Raw genomic sequence first — 23,154 nt, 5'->3', positions numbered from 1 at the left:
CCTCATTTCTTTTAAACGGGCAAAGGCTTTTGGGAAGCGAGTGCGTCGTGAGGCGAAAAGGGAGAGTTGGCACACCTTCCTCACTTCCATCAACTCATACACTGACACGCGAAAAGTCTGGACACGAATGCGAAAACTAAAAGGACAACAGACACACAGCCTGCCCCTGGTTAGTACAACAGGGGACACACTGGAAGACCAGGCTAACACACTTGCACAACACTTCGAACACGTGTCCAGTTCAGCACACTACACCAACACTTTCATTAAACACAAAGCATCATGTGAGAAGAAGTCCTTGCGAGACACTAATAAGTCGAACTCATCCTATAACACCCCCTTTTCACTTCATGAGCTGAAGGTCGCACTCGGTACTTGTAAACCTTCAGCTCCAGGTGCAGACAGGATTTCATACACAATGATACAACACTTACATGCAGACACACTTGAAACACTTCTTCACCTCTACAATAAAATATTTCTTTCGGGGCACTTCCCACGCTCTTGGAGGGAGGCCATAGTAGTGGCTTTCCTAAAGGAAGGGAAGGACCCTTCCTCTCCCGCCAGTTATCGCCCCATTGCCCTGACAAGCTGCCTGTGTAAGCTCTTCGAGAAGATGATAAACAGGAGACTCGTGTACTTCTTAGAGTACAACGGTCTTCTCGAGAGCTGTCAGGCAGGCTTTAGGGCGGGGCGATCTACGAACGATCAACTCGTTGCGTTAGAGTCATATATTAAAGATGCTTACCTCCATAAGCAGTACTGTATGACAGTATTCTTTGATCTTGAAAAGGCGTACGACACTGCTTGGCGGTACGGCATCCTCAGCGATTTGAAGTCCTTTGGTATGTCGGGTAACATGTGGAACACGCTTGCCAGTTACCTCTCTGAAAGAACGTTTCGCGTGCGAGTTGGAACTGCACTCTCTAGAGTTCATGTGCAGGAAAACGGTGTTCCGCAAGGTGGAGTTTTGAGTTGCACGTTGTTTATTGTAAAAATGAACTCTCTTCGGAAGGCTCTGCCACCAACCATTTCCTGCTCAATCTATGTAGACGACGTGCAATTATCCTTTAAGTCTTGTAACCTGTCTATCTGCGCGCGCCAAGTCCAGCATGGTGTTAACAAGCTAGCTGGTTGGGCAGATAGCAACGGTTTTAAATTTAATCCAGTGAAGTGTACTTGTGTTTTGTTTTCGAAAAGGCGCGGCATTCGGCCGGATCCAGACATCAAACTCAATGGTGTCTCAATTCCAGTCAGAAATGAACACAAGTTTTTAGGTGTAGTCCTTGACGAAAAGCTCTCGTTCATTCCACACATAAAACAACTTAAACATAAATGCTTAAAGGCCATGAATATACTCAAGGTTCTCTCCCACTCTTCATATGGGGCTGACAAACAACTTCTTTTACGTGTTTTTACCAGCCTGATAGGTTCACGATTAGACTATGGAAGCGTTGTTTATGGGTCAGCAAGTAAGACATCCCTGAAAATGCTGGACCCAGTGCTTCATCTGGGGCTGCGGTTGGCATGTGGCGCCTTCCGGACTAGCCCGGTCGAAAGCCTCTATGTGGAGTGTAATAAGTGGAACCTACAACGTCAGCGAGCATACACAGATCTTCTTTTTGCTTTTAAAATTTCATCTATGCCACACCATCCTTTTAAATCGGCTTTTTATGATACGTCTCAGACTGCACTACTCCTCAACCGACCATCGTTCTCTGCGCCCTTCTCTTACAGAGTTAGAGAGGAAGCGTCAGAGCTTTCTGTCTCCTTTTTAGACACCATACAAAGTTCTCAAACAGATTTTATAGCACCATGGCATCTCCGACCTGTATCATGCGACACATCCTTCACACATGTAGATAAGAACCGAGCTCCCACATGTGCAATTCTGCAGCACTTCTTGTATTTGCAGCAGAAGTATCAATTTTCTGAATTTTATACGGACGCCTCTAAAACTGCCACCTCTGTGTCCTGCGCGGCGCATGGGCCCGGCCTTAATGTCACTAGAACTCTTAACAGTAATACCAGTATCTTTACGGCAGAGGCTTATGGTGTACTTCTTGTTGTTAATCATATCCTTCAAGGTCACATCCCACAATCCATTATATATACAGACTCCCTCAGTGTCGTGCGGGCGTTGTCGTCAACAAAGTCTTCAAAAAATCACGTTGTAAATCTAATAGTCAAGGGTATTATGTCGGTGTATGTACGCAAATTTGAACTGGTTCTTTGCTGGGTCCCTGGCCACAGTGGTATAGCCGGGAACGAAGCAGCGGACCGAATGGCTGCTGCTGCTACACTCTCGAATACAGTAGACATAACCACATTACCCTACACCGACGTGAAACCACACATCAGACAACAACTTCGCAAAACATGGCAAACACACTGGAGTGAACAAACAGACAACAAGTTACACGTAATAAAACCACACTTGGGACCATACACCACCGACACACGTAATAGATACACTGAAGTCGCCTTGGCTAGATTACGGATAGGGCACACTCATGCAACGCACTCGCACCTTCTCACGGGGTCTCCAAGACCTCTGTGCAGCAGGTGCGGAGAGGCCCTATCCGTGATCCACATCCTCATACAATGTAAGGCACTCGACATTACACGACGAAAACACTTCCCACAACTACACACACGACATATTCCACCACACCCGTCATACTTCTTAGGAGATGAAGCGATGTTCTCTGTTCAGCGAACCTTAAGGTTCCTATCTGAAGTTCATTTCTTACAACTCATCTCTTATCACCCATAGTTTTACCCCTGGTCCTATACACCAGCCACCGTATTTATTTTTTAACCACTCACGTTCTTCACCCTGGCCCTTTACACCAGACGTGCTCATAGTATTTAACTGACTTTATCCGATTTCCCTCCTTATCTAATAACTTTGTATTTGGCGCTCTTTGCCCATGTCGGCCTTGCGCCATTAAACTTAAACCATCATCATCACCACCACCACCACCACCACCACCACCACCACCACCACCATCATCATCATCATCATCATCATCCTATCTACGCCCACTGCAAGGAAAAGGCCTCTCCCATAGATCTCCAATTATGCCTACCATGAATACGCAAATTAGCTGCAGCGGTACCAGGCACTTTTCCTGGGACTTTTGCAATACAGCTTGCCAGCGATATCCAGTACATGCTCCACCAACCTTCGGGCGATCCAGAGCATCCAAGCGCAGGCTCTCTGCACGTGTCTTGGTTTGCCGCGATGTGCGTCAGCAGTGGGAACAACATACATTGCCCAAGACCATCCCATAGCAGCTTATTTGACCACTGAGACGCTACGCCTACACATCCGGCTCCTCACGAGGCTACCATGTCACCACCTTGCACAGCTTCCTCAGAGTCGACCACGCTCTTCATTTGCAGCCATTGTCGCAGCGCGCAGGGCTGAAGTACCGCCGAGTTATGCACCTGCTGTTTTATCGTTCTCCTCGTTGTAGTGCCTGGCAACCCTCGAGATTTGTCTCCATGTTCCGGGCATTGGAAAGAAGGCCGACTTGCCACCACTGGCTTTCCGACTATTTTTCCGTGCAGTTACTCCACGAACAGTGCAATGACCGGAAGTATATATACACAGATGGTCCTGTAACGTCCTCGAGCTCGGCAGGTGCGCTGGTTATACCATCAGAATCAACCAAAATTCGATTCCGTGTCGCCCATGTCACGAGCTCGACGGCTACTGCCATTCGTGAAGCTCTTCAATACCTTACGGACGCTCCTCCCCAAAAATGGTGTATTTTTACCGAATCCAAAGGCGCCCTGCAAAGTTTTCGAGGAACCCTGCGCTACAGTCCTTTCCACCAACTGGTTACAGAAATTCGAGAATTATTTGACCGGGCCGTCATAAAGGGCCATAATATTTTATTTCAGTGGCTGCCGAGTCACTGGAATGACCGGCAATGTTCTGGCTGATGCAGCTGCCCGGAGAGGCCATGACACAGAAAGCACCATCTTGTTTCCGCTTTCAAGTACCGATGCCGTGAGGGCGCTTCGTCAGTTCGTGCGCAGCACCTGCATTAGTCAATGGAATAAACCGGACTTTGTGCATCCGCGCCTTCACAACCAGGACCTTCTACTCCAGTGCCGTCTTTCGTGTGGGCTGTCTCGATCACAGTCTGCTTTGTTGACTGTGGTTGGGAGTGGCCTTCACAAAATCCTACTCCTTCCTCTTCGGGATGGCCAGTAGTGCCCACTTCGACGCCTGCGAGGTTGAAGAGACCATAGAGCATGTGCTTTGTCGTTGCCCCCAGTATTCATCGGACAGACATGTTTTGGCCGCCGAGATCAGCCGATTGGACAATCAGTCGTTCACGGCAGAGACTAATCTATGACATCGACCCCTACAATCAACTTCGCAGTAGGCAACAAAAGCCCTTCTGCGTTTTGAGAAGGACACAGGCTTAGCTGAAAGACTATAGTGCCCACAAAGGACTAAATTGTGCGCGCGGCCCCCGCTCCTATCCTGTCTTTTTCGCTTTCCTTCTCTTTCGTGCCCTGCACACCCCTTCTCCAATGTCGAGTAGTAATCCGGGCTAAGCCGGGATAACCTCTCGGCTTTTCCGTTTGCTTTTCTCCTCCCTAAATCAGTGAACAGGCAGTGCGCTCCTGAGCACTAGCAATTTCAATAAAAACGTTTAGGTTCGTCTCTTTTCTCTTTCTCCCCGCTGTGGTCAGAAAAGCACCAATAAAGAAACCTCCTACCTCTTAAAACTGACCCGCTCACACTAACATAGAGAGGGCACATTTCCCTCTCACAGGTAAACGTTTGGTTTATCTCGATGATGCAGTTTGTTTGGTGTCATTGAGACCTCCAATAGTGAGTTATAGCAGATCGGATAACCGGTCCCGGTACGCTACCCAATACACCCGCGCGTGCGCACAACCAGTTTTCCCGCCTCTGCGCATGCGCAGTAACGGCGGTCGCCTACCGGGTGCCGTACCGGTACCGGTTCTCCGATCTGCTATAGCTCTCTAATGTCGAAGCTTCCCGGAAGAGACTGACATGCCTTCTCATGCTCCCGGGCACACCGCCAACGAAGAAGACATCAACCGCAGCCGCACAAGGGAGACACTACACGAGCATTTTGTCACCTCGCCTCACCGCTTTCGGTCATTAGAGCGGCTTTCGGCCGGCGGTGTTGGGTGGCCGAAGTCTCCGAAAGCGGCGTATGTCCAGCAGCAGCGGAAATCGCCGCCTCGCAGTGCGCTGTTGCAAACATGCTAGGTCGTTTATCGTTGGTGAGGGGGCCACCCGGCAGACAAATGAACTGGGTGGTCGAATCCGAAGAACGGCGTGGGCGGATGCCACAACAGAATGGAATGATGCGAAGAACTGACAATCTGTATGGCCGGTATTCAATGGCGTGGAATGCATGCAGGCAACCATGTGAGTGCGCCGCCATATCTGTGGCCAAGCGTCTGTTGCTAGGTGACGTTGTGCGCACGGCCCCCAGATCAGGCACCCCTCTTCTCCTCCGTGCAACCGTGTGAGTGCGCCCGTGGCCTCCGCGATTTGCGTAGCCGATCGCGGAGGCCACGGTGCGCCGTCACTCGTTACGGCGTGCTCCGCGGGATGGCGGTACTTGTCCATGTCCGTGGCGCATCGGCCATGTCTGTGGCCGTTTCCAGTGTTGCCAAGCGAAGAAATTAACCGCCAAACTTTTCAACGAATACCATCTATACAGGCACGGTAATAGAATGGCTACTGAAAGGCGGGGCTAAAAGCAGAGGATGCTACTCAATCGACTAGGGAATAAGTTACGAAAACGTGGTGGATTCCGACAACGCAGGATGGTGTAGGAAAGAGGCCTCCGTCCTTCAGATGCCATTAACTGGCGATGGCGACGATGATGTCTTTTTTGTCACCTTAAACCCACCTACTCGCAACTCAGCATGTCGCACATTACAGCTTCTTTTCGGTTTATATTGCCGGTTTATATATAAACCCCCTGGTATCACAATGTGCAAGTGCAGAGTAATGTTTTTCAAAACATCTCGAAGGTAGCGCACTTACACACGGACACTAAAAAAAGACACGACAAACCACAGCGCTGTGGTTTGTCGTCTCTTGTCTTGGTGCCCGTGTGTACGTGTGCTACCTTCGATATGTTCCAAATGCAATACCAACTAGCCCAGTTGTCACTTCTTCTAATGTTTTATTTTTAAGTTATAACCAGATGCGCTCGAATATGTTGCTGCAACAGCCAAAGCATTTCTTCCGCTGAATGTCAGCGGTATTCCACGTAATAGTTTGGTAGCGGGTAGGATTTACGCACTTTTATAGCTGACCACGACGGAGAGTCGCTGAAGTATACTCCTGTCACGGCTTCAGTTTAGTGCTATTACTTCATGCAGAGTAATAACCCTATTTCTCCCTGCGCCATTATTAATCTCTGCGTAGTAATAAACGCTATTACTCCCTGCGAAGGTGTAATGGCGGAGGCTAGAAAGAAAATGAAAGTGTCTTTAAAGGCGTTGATGTCCTACGCACACAGCTACGGGTTCAGCTCCCGAACGTACAAGCTGTATTTCAGATGGACCCGATGTACGGAGCCGTCCGTGTGTTTACGATTAAGATGCCGGGTGGCCCTAAATGAATCTGTAGCCCTCTGCTACAGGCGCCTCCCGACGCACGCGTACCTTCGCGGGGTTGACGATCCAAATTTGGATCAAGCAGTTTGGAGGCGACTAGATCATCATGTAGCCTCTTACAAACATTCTCCAGCTATAAAACTCCTTCAACGTTTTGTGCGAACAACCTTCGTCTATACCCAGACATTACGCTGTAAGCATTGAAACGGTTTCTGTGTATCTACTTCTATCGCCGTGATTTACTTTCGCTCGTAGTAAAAGTCACTACATGCACACCCAATCAAATTGAGTTGTTTTTGTGTGTCTTCTTGCTTTGGTACTCACAATGGTAACCGCAGTTTATTTGCGTTGCAACCGGGAGATGAATAGAGTGTCTGATACCGATGTCGCTGGTGTCTCCTCTCAGGGCGCACCATGACGGACTCTTGCGCGGACGACTCCGGCGGTGGTCAAGGCCACCCTGGGACGACGACCTACTGTACGACAGCGTCCCCTGGTGGAAGCCCAGGCGAGAGCAGCGCCACTACTAGCAGCAGCAGCGGCGAGGGCGGAGCTTGGTTCGCCAGCGAAGTAGTCGGTGGCCAGGAGTCTTCTCCGTGCGTCCGACGGTGACAGCTGCCGGTGACGTACCACCAGGACCACCCGCGGGCGCATGGAGGACGGCCGGCCGCCTCCGTACGGTGTGCGGGGCTCCGTCGCCGACCACCGGCAGGTCATCATCGACCTGGACAGCATCGGTACCAGGCCGCAGCAGCGGCCGGCTGAAGCGGCCGCGCAGAAGCCGACGCAGCAGCAGCAGGCGACGCGACAACAAGCTGCCGAGGAAGAGGCCCCTGTGGTTACGCCCCGGTACATGCGCAGCGCCCCCATCAAGCTCCTCACGCACCCCGTGGACAGGAACCTCACCTGGTACTTTGTGGCCTCCGTCGCCTTCGTCTCGGTCTGCGCCATCATCGGTGAGTACGCCCATTCTCACTCGGGTGGGATTTTAGAGTGCCATGCCTCGCACGGTCAATCATCGTGTCGCAATGACCTTGAGCCGTCAGAGCGAAGTGTGGAAGGTGTGGCGTACCACCACATGATCCGCTCAGGGGGAACGTCGCAGCTACGCTCGCTCGGAGCCTGGCTGCTGCGGAACTGCGTGAATGGGTGAGGGTTTAACAGCTGCTTCGCCTGCGCTTGGTCGCTCAGTCTCGCCGTGGATGGCGTTCCAGCTGGACTTTCTTTGTGTGGGCTTCAGCTCAAGCGACAGGCTCAATCCAAATATCCAGTGGCCTAACTTTGAAGTAACGCTGTGGACATAGTCTTTGCAAAGCCAAGCCAAACAGACATTGCGCTCGTGATAATTAGCTTCGAAGTGTTAAAGATGACCCATTTTTCAGAACGCCGTTTCATGTGTTTTACCCACATTCATAGGAGCAGCATGGAGTGACCTTCGCTAATGTCCCAGACAACCTTCTCTGTTGGGCTTTACGGAAAGTTCCTTGGTGCGATGACAATGTTTTCAGTGGGGAGCACAGTCCCCAGCAATGCCTGCCATGGTAGCTCAGGTTGCAGTATTGGATAATTTTTTACTGGTATGAACTCAAGTGGAACACAAAAGAACTTGACAAGACGATTGATTGATCGTAGGGTTTAACGCGCGGAAGCTACAACTCGGATATCGGGGGTGTCGTAGTGGAGGGCTCCGGATTATTTTGACCACCTGGGGGTCTTTGACGTGCGCCGCATATTCGACATACGGGCGTTTTCGTTTTTCGCCTGTACAAGAAAAGCAGCCACCGCAGCCGGGATTAGAACCCGCGTCCTTGGGCCCAGCAGCAAAACGCTGTAGCCACTGAGCCACTGCGGAGGGTTGAACTTGACAATATGCCTTTTTTAGGCAGTCTCATGGCAGCTGATCTAACTTGCTAAAATATTTCAGCATGCACTTTCCGCCGCAGTCCGCTCCAGATTCTGGGTAGGCTCCTTGGCTGACTTTTACGGGCCAATAACGCTCTGTAGCCTCCGCGTATGTGGTAGTGCTCAAAATTTGCGGTACGTGCTGTCGATTTGTTACTGCATGCACGGATAAAAAAAAAACTTTCCGTTATTTGCCGGTATTAGAAAAGCGTGGATCAAAAAAAAAAGACTTTCCGTTATTATGCTGGTATCAGAAAAGCGTGGACTGCGGGTTGAATTTCGGCTGGATTGAAGTGTCTTGGAGACTTCTGAGAAGTCTTAATTTCTGGGGGGTTGATTGTTTCATGAATTCTACGGCTTCCCTTATGCCCTGCTACGGCCAAGAACCTTGTTGCATCTAGGTATTATAGATTTATAATGTCTGCGATCTGTAGTGTACAAGAATTATCCCCCATTCCTTCTTTCTCTTGAAACATGCAACGTGGTGACCGTTCTGCTACGTCAAAAAAAAAAAAAAACTAAACTTGATGCGATAGCAAAGTGCTGTCGTGCTCTAGGTGCCCTCCACGTATTATGAAAGAATTTGGATATGCTTAGAATTTTGTAAGAATGGGAACGCGTAAGCCTTGTTGGACCCTCTGTTGAACTTTTGTTGAACTATCATGTTGCTCTTGCCGAATCGCTGCGGCATCTTCATGCACAGCTGCTTCCCTCACGACGGCGGTTTCGACTAGGGGTATTTCGAGCTGCTCCAGCCTCTTCCGCTGTGGCGGACTTCCTCGATTGTCCCCCCCCTCGGTTAGGGCCGCTCACCCACTGAAGAGACCAACCGCGCGCTGCCATAGCGGCGTGGAAGGAAGCTCTGAGCCCACGCTGCGACGAATAACATTCGCGTCCAGGACGTTTAACGGTACGTCGCCCTTTGCCAGAAGACGTTTCCGGCGCGGCAGTTTCTCTTCCGCTGCTTGCGCTCCAATTTTCTGTACCACCACTTTTTCACAGCGGAGCTGTTTAATCCGGCCATAAGTTGTGCAACGTGAACAGAAAACCTCCAATTGGAGTGAAAAGGATGCTTCCCCTGGTGGGAATCACACCGCTGTCCCTCATGCTATGCAACCGGCGTCTATCCCATTGAACCATAATTTTTTTCAACCTGGTATTTATTTATTATTTGATTGATTGTAGGGTTTATCGCGCCGACGCAACGCAGGCGATGAGGCGCGCCGTAGTGGAGGGCTCCGGATTAATTAAGACCACCTGGGGATCTTTAACGTGCGCCGAAATCTTGTACGCACAGGCGTTTTTGCTTTGCGCCTCCTTCAGAAAAGCGGCCGCCGTGGCCAGCAATCGAACCCACGTCCTCGTGTTTAGCAGCGCAACTCTTTAGCCACTGAGCCAGGTGGTATATTGTCCTACATGTCAATGTAGGAAACGATATTTACAACGCACATTTGCAACTATGTAAACATACAAACGGGTTGATTACAAGATGAAAAACAAAACTAAACACAATAAACAATTATGTCAATTATTTTAACATGGGGCAACAGTGAACAACTAGTATTCCGGGCGCTCAGCATTATTTTCTTTGGGTTACTGGTAGCGTTGTCTTTGAATAGCCTGAGCTTCGACGAAGGCAGAAAGGCTGCCAGCTGTGCTTTTTCTGCAGCTTTTCACCGCTACTGCAAGCTGCGCCAATCGTTATGTACAGATTTCCGTACAACATGCTATTCCATGAAACGTAGGGATGTAAGACGTTCTCCTAAAAATGAAAACGCGTGCCAAGGACTTGAACCCTCACACGGAGATGCAGTACAAGTACAACCGGAGGCCTATCCTTCACGACGTGCATTACTGTTTACTTGTGGTATTGCAACATTCCGGGCTGCTAGGCTGAGGATGTCTTGAATAACTCTTGTGCAGTAAGTTCCCTCTAAAGCGGTCACAAACAGCTACTCACCAGCGCCTGTATTACGTAATGCATTAAAGGAATCGAAAATATGTTCTCCTTCCTTAAATGCGTCGTTGAAGACAACGACGCATTTATTTTTGCTTATCTCTTGTGTTGTGCAGTCCTGTTGTGAAATTTTGCTTTTCCCCGGCTTGATTTTGTATGAGGTGCTGTATGGTTCGCTGGCTGTACCCCAGTGAACTGCTTTCATATACATGTTCATCTATCTTGTGTCATCTGTATACTGTATCGCTCACTCCTGCCAAGGACCTTGCTACAAAAGTCGGCAGTATTACAGAAATAAATAAATAAATAAATAAATAAATAAATAAATAAATAAATAAACTGCGACTTCATCCGGCGTGATTCTCGTACCATGGCTTTAGGATTACCAATAAAAGGTTCGGTTGAATTTAAATCTTTATTACCTAGATGGACTTCGGCTACTCTTTTTCTGCTCTCAACGGACCTTAGATTTTCTACAAGCTTCGCACGCGCATGCGCAGCTTAACACTCCAGTACAAGTTGCATAAAATATACTTTATAGAAAACAAAAACAACAGAAAATAATGCTGCATTTTTCAGACATAAATATTGTCCAGGCTCAGTTTTCACTGCGCAATGGAATTGCGATTAACCGCCGGCGGCCCGCCGACATATTTGGTCGGCCCTGTGATCGGCGGTCCGGCGAGCCGTGCACTCGGCGCAGTCAAGCCGATCCAATCCCAAAGAGTACGCGTTATAGGAAACGTCATGGGTAACCTGCGCAGAGTATGGGGAAAGGGGAACAGCACCTGCGAATTGATTTTTCTACTGAATAAATTCCCCTAAATGCACCCAGAGTTGTCGGAACATGCCCTAGGGACACCAGAAGTTAATCTGCACGTGTAATCTCGCCATGTTTACAAATCTCTTTAGAGTGGCCATTAACGGAGAAAAGCGAGTGTAAATGTATGCTGGTCCCGTAGACCACGAGTTCACTTTGCACAAAAAGCGCCCCTCGTACCTTGGTTTTACGCTTTGCAATAAAAGCTTCGGCTTAACTTTTAGATTACGTAGATTAAGCTGGATTAACTACGGGAACTCTCTTACGGCTCTTAACTGACCTTAGATGTTCTACAAGCGTACCAGTCGCACACGCATGTGCAGCTTATAGCGCCAGTGAAGCAAAGACAGCGAAGCGCCACAAGCACAGCTACGGATTACATATGCAGAAGTGTGCAATTATTTGGTCTTCGTTGACCTTTTTACCGTAATACACTATGCAAAATAACGATATAAAGCCGCAATAATCACGACACAAAAATGTTTTTGGATGAGCTGCTTTTTCGCAATAGACTTCGGATTAGCTCAGTGGTTCGGTGAGGCACGCAGCCGGCGCAGCCAAGCCAATCCGGAATTGTGCACGTAATACAAACGTCTTCAAAAATCGGCAAGGGGGATGCAGAAAGGGCAACAGCACTTTCGAATCGATGTTTAATACTAAATGAATTCGTGTAAACGAAATTAGGATGGCAGATTATTCTGCTCAAGCAATCTCCTAATGTTTGCAAATCACTCCAGCGCACACAAGACAGCCACACTAATCAGCGCTCAAAGGTCGTGTGAGTTCGGTTTCCGCCTCGCAATCGATTTCCGATGACCCGTCTGCGGATTTCTCGGCGCACCGGTCAGCCGATGTTTTGTCGGTGGTTTTGATCGATGAGCCGCGCAGTGAAGCCAATTAGGAAAAAAGAATTCCTAACGGGTCACAGGAAACGCTACCAAATCGGCCTCGATGTCGAAGAAAGGGGAACAGACATTTCGAAATTATTTTTAAAAATATATTTGTGGTTTTATCTGTTATCTTTGTTGCTGCAGAGTGCAAGGTACAAGGGCCGACATGACGTCACTGGCTGAAGTGCATACAACACGACTGTCTAATAAACAAGGAGTCTTGCGGGGGTGAAGCCCCTTAGGAACTGGGGCGGTTGGCGTCTCCTGCCATCGTCGTCGTCGTAATCACCATCCGTCTTATGTAGTGAGGGTACGAAAACATCGGGAGACTCGTTTACCCCTCGCGCTGGAGAGCTTCGTGCTTCAAAGACAAGAGGCTTTTACAGCTAAGCCGCACACGTCTACCCCCAACGGTTGCATCCCCGTTGGCATAAACGCCAAGGCGCCAAGAGTACACCTATACACTGCATGCCTCGCCCCTCCCCAGGTTACACGTTAGTGGTGGTGACCCAGGATTTTTTGGGGGTACTGGCTACATTGGAGTGGTGTCGGTCTTTCGCCCGCATCACCGCTCTACAAAGAGCGGACACGAGCGCGAGCACAACACAGTCGCCGAAACATTGCCCGGAGACACCAGATCTCAATTTGCGCAAATAATCCCGCAATGCTTACAGATCACTTCAGTTTTCCTAAGGGGGCCAAGAAAACAAAGTTAAAATTTGTTAAATTTGAAAGAAATACGCTTTGGTAACTCACTCATCTTAATTTCAGCCACGAAAGATGTTTGTTAACCGAAAAAACGCGGGTGCAAAAACTTCCGAAATTCGGGCTACTGTGGCCTAAAATTGGCAGGAGTGATTTAAAGGGGGACTAGCACACAGTTATCAGACCGTTTGCTAGAGTTCCGACTACTATCGCCTAGTCATCAGTCTTGGCGGTGGCTACAGCCGGCGACAGCCAATCGCACAAACAAGATTCTCGTGACGTCACAGAGACATCACCGGAAAGCGTCTGAGGAGTCGCCACTGCCACAGAGTTTCTTACAATATACACTAGAGAGGAACCTGCCGCTAGCGTGTATGCGGCTCACATCAAGGCCGTCTGTGTCGTCATGGGCCACCACTACACCGTACGCTCGCCTTACTTTCGTCGTTGGCTTGGAGTGAGGCGTTTGAGTGGCCGTAAATTCAAACGCAGCGCCACAAGTCAAGCGTGTTCCTTTTTATGAGGGTCTGTCGGAACGGTCGTCTTGGCATATAAAAGCATAGTTAAGAAAGCTAGCTAAAAAAAAAGCTTCATAATCCAAATGCCATGCCAAGCCAGAGCCAGCAGCACTGATCTTCCCATAGACTCGCACGCCGAGATGGATTCCCAGGCGCAGTTTCCTCCCTCCAGCACGTTGGAATGCCGCAACAACCTGCGGTGACCACACTATCGCATTTTCTTTCGATCGAAAAGCCTGATTACAGTCGGCCATGCCCGGGCCTTTTTTTTTTATATTGCCGCAAACCATGCCATCAGTTTTGTTTACCTATGTATTTTCTTTTTAGCATCTCGCCGCACCCGGTTGTGTTATCTGTGTTCGAAGCAAAACGCGTGCTTCCTTCTCTTTCTTTTCTTTCTTCTCTTTCTTTCTTTCGCAGACTACCCTACTTGATCGGGAGAGTGTTTCGCCCTGTCGTCACCATAGAATTCTTACTTTATACACTAGAGAGGAATCTGGCGCTAGCGCCTATGCGGCGAATATCAAGGTCGTCTGTGTCATTAGCCACCACTACACCGTACGCTCTTTTTACTTTTGCCGTTGGCTTGGAGTGACACGTTTTAGTGGCCGTATATTCGAACACAACGCCACAAAAACGCGAAGAATGGTGTGTTATCACATAATTATAAAAAAAATCCCGCCATCTCCACTAAGTGAATGATGATGAGTGGGGCGAAGCTCCAATGCTTATCGGTAAAACCGTAAGACATTCGCCCACACATCAAATAAAGACTCGACACGTTGTTATAGGGGTGATTGTATATACACTTATATACGCGATGTTTATTATTTACATATCGATGCAATTATATACACACAAGAGGGCCGCCTATCTAACTAGCACGCGCGGCCGAGTATGCAGTGGAGCAGCTGAGACGGAGGAGTACAGGCGTGTGGCGCGCCGATGATGATTGATGATTGCTATTGGTTTCCCCTTTGTAGCGGGGTGATGACATGTCATCTTACCAAGAAGGACTAATACACCTATGTTTTATACTCTTCGTTTAATACTAGCGTACTTAGGGCTGGCACAAAAAGCTTATTAGGCACAAAATACTTTTTTTTCCTGTTACAGGTGGTAACGGTCCTTTTCGTCCACCAGCATTTTTAATCTTCTTTTTGTCCCCTCGACAGCCTTGAAGTTAACTTCCTCTGTGCTACCCATAAATCCTAGGGCTTCTGAAAGCCGAATGTTTCCCTCATGTAGATTTGGGTGGGTACCCTCGCGTTCTAATACGATGTGTCGCATAGTTTCTGTTTCTTTTCCGCAGACCAGGCATACTCGATCATTTTGTGAATACTTCCCCACACAGGTCTTAGTTCGCAAGCAACCTGCTCTAGCCTCAAAAAGCAAAGCACTGCCCTGGGCATTACCGTAGAAATTTTCCTTTCTGATGTTCAATTTCTCAGCCCTGTACACCTCTAACGACGTTATAGCTTCCATTTTTTCTCTCAATTTATTTGTTTCAATCTGCCTTGCCTCTTTTTTGGTTACCTTGGCTGTTTTGGATTCTTTACTGTTCTTTCCGTGTTCCATCGTTAGCCTTCTAGTCTTCCGTAACCACTGGGTGTCCACGCTTTTCAAGTATAGGTACCTAAAAACCTTAGCTGCCCACCTTCGTTGATCCATTGCTCTCAACGTCATCTCAAAACATATTTTACTCTGTGCTTCTCTAACTTCAAACGACACCCAGCCCATATCTTCCGTGAGCGGCGGTGCGCCATCTAGTGGGCCACATATGAACTATTGCACAGCCGCGCCTCTAGCGATCGCCTCGAGAACTAGTGGACACTGCACGCCGCAGGACTTGCCCAGAGCTGGAGGAGCTTCTCCCCTAATAAAACCGTCGGGCTTGATTGTAGGGTTCAACGCGCGGACGCACCGCAGGCGATGAGGCGCGCGTAGTGGAGGGCTCCGGATTAATTTTGACCACCAACAGGCGGTTTGAGATAAGGAAAAAAGTAAAGCGCTATTTTTTCCAGAACGGTTGTTCCTACTATTCTGCAGGCCAAGCTGGTAGTTAACAGCAATGTTAATATTTTGAGGGAACTCGTTAGATACTCTTTAATTTTACCAATATTTCAAATAAAAGTTGTTTGAAGCGCTTGGAAATGTTTTTGTGCGAGTCTAGTGCGTCGGCTTCGTGAACCGGTGCACCGACCGTCAGCTGGAGTCTAACAATACTTGTTGCTGAGCGATTTGGTTCATACATGAAGAAAAAAGAAAACGTGGCGTTAAACAGTCGTGGACGATCACAACATAGGACGGATACAGGCGCCCGTTTCTGTCATATCTTGTCTTCGTCGGAGTACGTTTTCGTCAGCTGCAACTTTCGCGTCGGAATATTACCCGCTCAGTCATACGTCCTTCGACTGCGGCAAGACCAACGTCAGGTACGATCACGCACTGCCTGTTATTTCACCGAACACGACTTCCGCAGAACAGGGAGGATTTCGGCTTCCTTGTAGATCGTAGACGTGTTAATGCATAGTGAAGAAAGTAAATGCCATGCCCAAGCCAAAAGCGGGGGTCTTCACATAACCCCCCGACTACATGGATTCCCAGGTGCAGTTTACCCTCTAGTATACTTACAAAAAACTCTATGGTCGTCACTAAGCTAGAATGTTCTTCGATCATCCGTGTTATAGATGTGTTCCCATGTTTCCCGACGGATTAACGCGGAAAGATAACTGCTCGCACGGGAACCGCGCGGCATTCGAATCGGCGACAGCAGTCTGCGCAAGTCACTTTGTTGACTCCTCCTTTTCCACTTGTGTATTCCTTGTATATTCGAATAAACTTCGTTGCTTGAAGAGCCTTGCGTCGTCCTTGGCTACGTGATGATATCTTCAGCGTCACATGATAGTTTACAGAGGTTCCTTTGCAGAAGCCTAGTACCCGTCGTGAACACCACAGTGTGAAGCAATCTTCAAATGGAACGAGTTATCTCGCACGTTTCGCTGCTCTGGTTGTGGTATCGGGCTCTCATTTCAGGAATCGGCACATCACCTAACGATATCCGTACATGGCTCTGGTCATTGCAAACTATAAGCTAAACGTTTTATTTATTTTTAATGCTGGAGGGATAATCTGGAACAGTTTCTGCCAACAATTCTTGTGCGCCTATTTCTTGACGTAACCCGTGAACTACTAAATAATCTTCACGGAGCTCGTAAACTAAGAAATAATCAGCAACAGTTCAAGTTATTTATGACCTCAGGTACCTTGCACGGGCAGCAAATCATTAAACCGTGATCTCTTGCAAAATGCCCTCCCTCCGTCTTGCTCTTCTTCCCACCAGAGAGCTGTGTTGCACCCTCAAACAATGAAGCTATTATATATCTCTCTCCCTCTCTCTTCTCTCTCTCTCTCTCCTAAACAATTGAAGTCCCATCTTTTCCTACAGAAGAAGATGGTCCGCGAATCTGTGAGGCGCCGAGATGCTTTTTCTATACCCTCCATCTCCGGTTCTATCCTTGTGCTGCACCTCTAGTGTCAGCAGGTGGGGTACACGTGATCGCCGGCTGGTTGTGCACGTGTTCGTGGCGTTGTATTGGAGCTTTCATGTTTGAGATGTTCACGTGGTTTCCTCCTGGGACGCCAGCGGGGAGGAGTCCCTTTTGAATTTGAGCGGCACGTCAGCGGCTGTGTCGCGTTCATGCTCGTCTTGACTTGTGTTTAGTCTTTCTTTCTAGCTGTCCGGATTTCGGCTCGCTCCCCCCATTTCTGCCCATGGACGCCACAGAAAATCTCGACAACGGAATGCTTACAGCTCCGCTGTAATATCAATCTGGGTTCTTACGCAAGTGGTCACGCTGCTCCCTACCCCGCCAGCTTGTGCGCTCCATACGAATCTGTGTTAATCACACCTAATACAGGGTTTAACGTGCTGACGCAACGCAGGCGATGAGGCGCGCCGTACTGGACGGCTCCGGATTAATTTTGGCCAGCCGGGGATATTGAACGTGTGCCAAAATCTCGTACGCACGGGCGTTTCCGCCTTTCGCCTGCATAAAAAAAGCGGCCGCCGCGGCCGGGAATCGAACCGGCGTCCTCCTGCTCAGCAGCGCAACGCCTTAGCCACTGAGCCACCGCGGGGGTACACCTGTAACCGAGTGTGAAATGTCGCTCGTTGAACCGCGCCCTTTGGAAAGCACTCAGATAATTACCGGCCATCTCCTTTTCATTAGGGCCCACAGCCGTGCCCCGCTGTGCGCTCTCGGTCTCCGCTTACGCGAATGAAAGCTGCTTTACGCCGTCATTTGTGGCGAACGCTAAGCCAGAAAAAGGAGAGGACCAGAAGTAGAGAAAGTCGAGTGACCTAAAATTAATGAAAGCTCGGCGAGCGGAAAGAAGACGGAAGAGGCGTATCCGGTAGTCGTAGCAGATGCCAAAAAGCGAGAACCCAAAAGGACGTGGATACGTACGGGCAGATGGAAAAGACCTCGGTCCAGACGGCATGCCCCAGCGCACACAGAAGCCGTCTGAACTTTTTCCATTAGGAACTGGAGTGGTTGCGCCATTTCTTCTCATTAAAAAGGGATTTACGGTTCCGACAACCGCGGGCTTTGCACTTGAGTCGCCCGTTTTCTGTGTTTGGCCTCCTTCGGCAAAAGAGACGGTGAAAAAACGGTGCTGTTCGAGGACGAATAGAAGCGCGGCGGTTATTGGAAGGCGTTGTTAATGGCCCACAGGAGAGAAATGGGCCCGCTCATCTCCCATTAAGCGTCGGACGACGCGATGCTAGATAGGGCCGCGTATTGAATGAGGCCACAAGACGGATACTTTGCGCCGAAGGAACGGGGGAAGCGACGGTGATTTAGATTATTTTTTTGTAATATGTGGACGTTTTAAGACTCTTTGATAATGATGGTGGAGTTCGCGGACGGTGAAAGCGCAGTTAACTCATTTATCTCCTGTTTTCTACATACTTCGTATGTTCAGAAGGTCTTCCTGTTCATTTTTTTGTTTATTTTTCATTGCGCACTTTTAGTCAAACGATGGGATAAGGATACTTTTAGCGCCACCGTTGTGGCTTCCCCGCAGGACTTCTGGGCATTCCGTGCCGGGGAAACGGGGGGAAAGGGGAGGGGGTAGGGGTGGAGCTGTTACAAATGGGGAAGGTATTGTTTAAATTTGGGTTTTCTCTTGCGATGAAGCGGTATAGGTGGCGTGAGGCATGAATTGGGCAGAGGGGCCATGATTAATCTAAACGTCTAAGGTTGAATCGAAACGGTTCCAAAAATATAATTAAAGATTCATTAATACCTTTACGAATACGTCAGCATCGCGTCCCTCTCCGCCGTAACCTTGGCGCTCGGTCCTAAGCGCTCGTCTTGCTCCGGTTTCGGAAGTTCGCAGTGCTGCGTCCTTGAACGTCTCTCGTACACTGTGCAATCGTACTTCGCCTTCTAACCGGTTGAACGCTTACGTTGGCTCACTTCAAGGAGCCATGAAGAGAAAACAAAAGTTTGTTTTATTTGAAAGATTAGGTGTTTCATAGTACCCTAAGCGCTTTCCCGGAAGCAAATGATGCTTTATTCACTGAGAAATAAGGCAATTTAAGCCAGAATTTTAAATCTCCCGCCTAAATTGCACATTTCGTGACGTGAACAATGGCGTCATACGAGCCGGTCCATGAAACAGATACTTAGTAAGTCGACTCCATATAGCACCCACACGCGGGAATCAAACAGGAACCGCAACTCGTGCCGAAACCGAGACGGCGGCCATTTTAAAAATACTAGTAAAACCTAGTGCACCCGTAGCCCTACTCATGGAATCGCCTGATCCGGAGAACAAAACTCTCGCCGAGAAGCTCGGGCTTGCATTTAACAACCTCACACCACTTGAACGCTCAATGCTTCTAAGTGCACGAGCGGCAGGAGTTGTGGGATACGCGGATGGACCGGAAAGCGACCATTCCGCGATAGCCACAACAGACGAACGCCCAGCCGTCGGCACCGCTGCCTCGTCACCCCGTCGCGATGGACGAATACAGACTGGTACGTATGTGCCGTATTTTTATTACGGTTAATAATAGTTCAATTTCAGTAGCAGTATCGCTTATGCCAGTTGGCCGGTGTCGTGTATGGAAAGCCGTTCGAGCGAGCTCTCTGCTTCGACCAGAAAGATACGAGCGTCAATGCGCGGTGTGTACGGCATTTTTTCCCCCCAAGGTCAGAGCGCTTTGCCGGCGATTTGACGAAGTCGGCGACGAGCGCCAGCATGTCCGAGGAGTGAGCTAACGTAAGGGTCCCTGCCGTAAACACTTCCTCGGAAATGAAGCTAGCACGCTCGTGCTTCCTTTAGCTCTCTTTCTCCTCCGTTTGCAAAGTTCACAAAACGTAGCCACTTGCTTCGCCGAGGTTCGTCGTTGGGCAGCACATGAAAGGAGATCTCCTCACCGGCGGGGATATCGCACTCCCTCGACGATTTGCCCGTACTACATGGGCATTTCAAGACGTGGCAACGAAATTTCATTGTAAAGTACTCGAACAAACTGAAGTTGTCAGTGGTTGTAAACTGGAAACGAGCTCCTAACAATAGCAGGAAGCCAACACCATTCCGAAACTGCGACGACTGTCACTATCTCGTCGCTGCTTGCTGTTCCTTACTCCCTTCGTTGGTATTTTTACCTTTGCTGGTTGGCGATATGACGGCCAACCTCCGTGAAGGGATTACGATACCAAGCAAGGTCGCGGCTGTGCGTGCTGAGACGGTTCGTTGGCGCCGAAGAGCCTCGAACCCGAATATTCGTCTGCGCGACGGTGGCAACGGCGGGATGTCGAGTTCGGCTGGCGGTAGTTTCGTACGCATTGGCGTACACGCTTGCGTGTTTATTCGGAACTTCAACCGTTTACTACACCATTCTTAGTGCCATAAAAGGAATGTGCAGTATGTTTAACGGGCATATAGCTCACTATGCAAACTGGTAAGCCCTGCCTATTGCGTTTGCTTTTGCCGGCCTTCGCCAATCGCAGAGCATTCTCGTGTGACATCATAGTTTCTGTTGCGGGAAATGAGCTGGTGGGTCGCATGGTCGTTCCCTTTTTTCCTAATTATGTAGCTTATTTGAGCGAAGTTTGTGTTAAAAGTGGTGTCAGTATGGTTCTAACGAGGCAATCTTTCGAATGAACTAAACTTCTGTTTTCTCTTCATGGCTCCTTTCAGCAGCAGCATGGGCTCCCCGTCGCTCTTTAAAGTGAAAGGTTTCTTAGCAGGACCGGTGGCTATAAGACCGCAATTTAATGCACAGGGGATATTTACATGTTGCTTTATTTAAAAAATCATGGATGCATTGTTTTTCGATAGCAAATGATATTCTACATCTACTGCAGAAAACCGCCGCCTGCTGTTGCCCGCGCCACCTCCTGGCGGCATATGAGAAATCACGCGGCAACAGCAACGAAAAGTTCCACTATCTATGTTCCACGTTCTGCTTGGAACGCACGTGGATCACGGGAACGCGGTTCTATAAAACTTGAAGTCTGCAGCCTCGATTCACGCGCGTCTCCGCCGTACTGCAGCGCTGGCATCGAGGAACCCGGCCTGTAGCAGTGGAACGAAGTAAATTCAAATAGCCTTGAGCAAACCTTTGGTGTGTTTACCTTGGAATGAGCGCGACGGAACAGGAACAGCAGAGCGGGAAAGCAAAGGGGGGCATTTCCTTGGCAAATGTCTACAAAGACTATCGTCTTTTGACGACATTTCCAACGAAAGGAGCAGATACGCGGCCAATTTTTTTAGATTAACAAAGTAACGCCCCCGTTCCATTAAGGGTCGGTGGAACTGTAACGGTAACTCGTTAGGTTTATGAAGGAAAGGCAGGAAGGGCGTTCCTTTTGCAAACGTTGCATCGCTACGATTTGGCTGTTTTTGATACCAAGGCTCGAGTAGAAAAATCCACAAGTCGCTACTGTGTTTCTCTTCCTATAAGCTGGCCAATGGACCTCTCCCGGGGTGGCGAGCGCACGTGCTGGGTGTGGCCGGAGGGTGGTTGGCAGAACATTCGGACCGGAGCGCGGCGCGTATGCAGTAAGGCTGCATTAAATGCGCGCAGAAGTGGAGTCTGTGTTTATGTGTTACCTTTTTTAATGCCGGTGGGCTGCTGTGCTCTCGACTACGCAAATAGTGCGAGTAAAATCAGAGGCATTAGGCTATTCCGCGTCCCCAAAGAGGTAAATTCGGCGGGTATTGTGGATGCGCGCACTGCGCCGAATAGGCTGGCAACCAAAGCAGCGACATGGTTTGCTCTTACTCAGAGCAACTCTTCCCATTTTCGAAATTCTGCTGTTCTTCACAGCGCAGTCATACCGTCTACATTGGCAGCCCGCGCTGAGTAGTGCCATGAAACGATGCTGTTTATCAACAATCTGGTATCAGGCAGCACCAGCAGCAATTTGGTCCAGTGAAATAGTGCCGGGTGAAAGGGTGGGCACAGGGAAATTTTCTTGCTGCGAAACATTGTCATGGTTTAACGTGGTAAAGTACTGTATTGAAAATACAATGAATGCCTAACCTGCTTAGGCGACGCAAAATTTTTCGACGAGCGATCCCCGATAGCCGCCTGCCGCCAGATCGACCACAAGTTTTGGTCGTATGGGGCGATGTGTTAAAGACGAACGAAGTTCTTTCCTTGTAAGAGCAATAAATTTTTACCTTGATCAATTACATTATGCCTTGAGGATGCGGCAAAGCAGAGATGCTTGCCGTGCTAACATGTAGTATAGTGCCTTAGGCGCAAGATGGGCCGCTCACGTGTCTCAAAAAAACTCGAAAAATCTGTCTGCCCTAAGCGAACGGACTCAGTGAATGTATTCTTTTGCGGCGGCCTGCCGGCGCTGGCGTATGCAGCGGGCGTACACTAACTTTAACCATCATCAAACAATGACTGCCGATAATTATTTCAGTCTCACTGTCGCAAGCGGTACGCCCTGACCGTATGTGGCTGCTGTGTTACTCTCACAATGACGATGAACCATTTCGCGATTTCAGTGGGGAAAAAATAACAATAATCGCGATATTTTTATTGGAATAATTTTTGGCTTTTGCTCTTCGTATTTTTGTTTCGTTGGTGCTAATTTTACTTTTCAATCATTTCATGCTTTACCTTTCCTTTATCCCCTCGACATAAAATCGTTCGTAAGCTACTGGATCCGGGCGACGCAAAGATACCAAGAACAGGGAGCGTATACGCTGCCTGAGGCACCGCGCTCACCGTAAGCGGACGTCAAAAACAACAATGAAGGAGCTTTTCTTGGTATGTGTCCAAACATAAAGCATCTTAAAAAACATTCTCGGAAGGCGTCGCAGCAGTACCAACCTTCAGAATGACTCGTTTAGGCTGTTCTGTCGCGCACTGATTATCCGAAAGCGTCACTCGTCAATTGACCGTACGGGACACGAAAGTGTCGTGCAGAAAGCTACATACAGGTGCGACGGCCGTAGCTAGGATAGCTAGACCCTCCACAGTAATGTAGGCGGCCAGTGACGGTCCGAACCAACGGCACATCGTTCCTTTCGGGCGCCGCGCGGCCAGGCCAGGCCGTCGGCGCAGGCGCGTTCTGCCAACCGCCGCTGCATTTCGCAGCCGCCAGTAGGCGCCACCCGTCGCGCACGCGCGCCTGGTGACGTCACGGTGTTTATATACAGGAAGAGGTCCATTCGCCCGCCCTTTAGCGGAAC

At 49.0% G+C, this 23,154-nt stretch overlaps 1 protein-coding gene across 3 annotated transcripts in view; it reads left to right on the top strand.

The window, feature by feature from the left end:
- The window catches only part of LOC144141173 (putative diacylglycerol O-acyltransferase Mb3761c), a 396,293-nt gene that overhangs the window by 255,288 nt on the left and 117,851 nt on the right, over positions 1 to 23,154 (top strand). For all 3 annotated transcript variants that reach the window (XM_077672730.1, XM_077672728.1, XM_077672729.1), the window contains one exon: positions 7,040 to 7,589. In XM_077672730.1, coding sequence (XP_077528856.1) covers positions 7,286 to 7,589 — 304 coding nt within the window. In that variant the 5' untranslated portion in view covers positions 7,040 to 7,285. The remainder of the gene's footprint in view (positions 1 to 7,039; positions 7,590 to 23,154) is intronic.

Source organism: Haemaphysalis longicornis, unplaced genomic scaffold (genome assembly GCF_048455015.1).
Source record: "Haemaphysalis longicornis isolate Haplotype H1 unplaced genomic scaffold, Haemaphysalis longicornis Haplotype H1 scaffold_6, whole genome shotgun sequence".
Classification (NCBI taxonomy): Eukaryota; Metazoa; Arthropoda; class Arachnida; order Ixodida; family Ixodidae; genus Haemaphysalis; species Haemaphysalis longicornis.
Note: the sequence above shows the minus strand (reverse complement) of the source record. Positions and strands in the feature narration are given on the sequence as shown.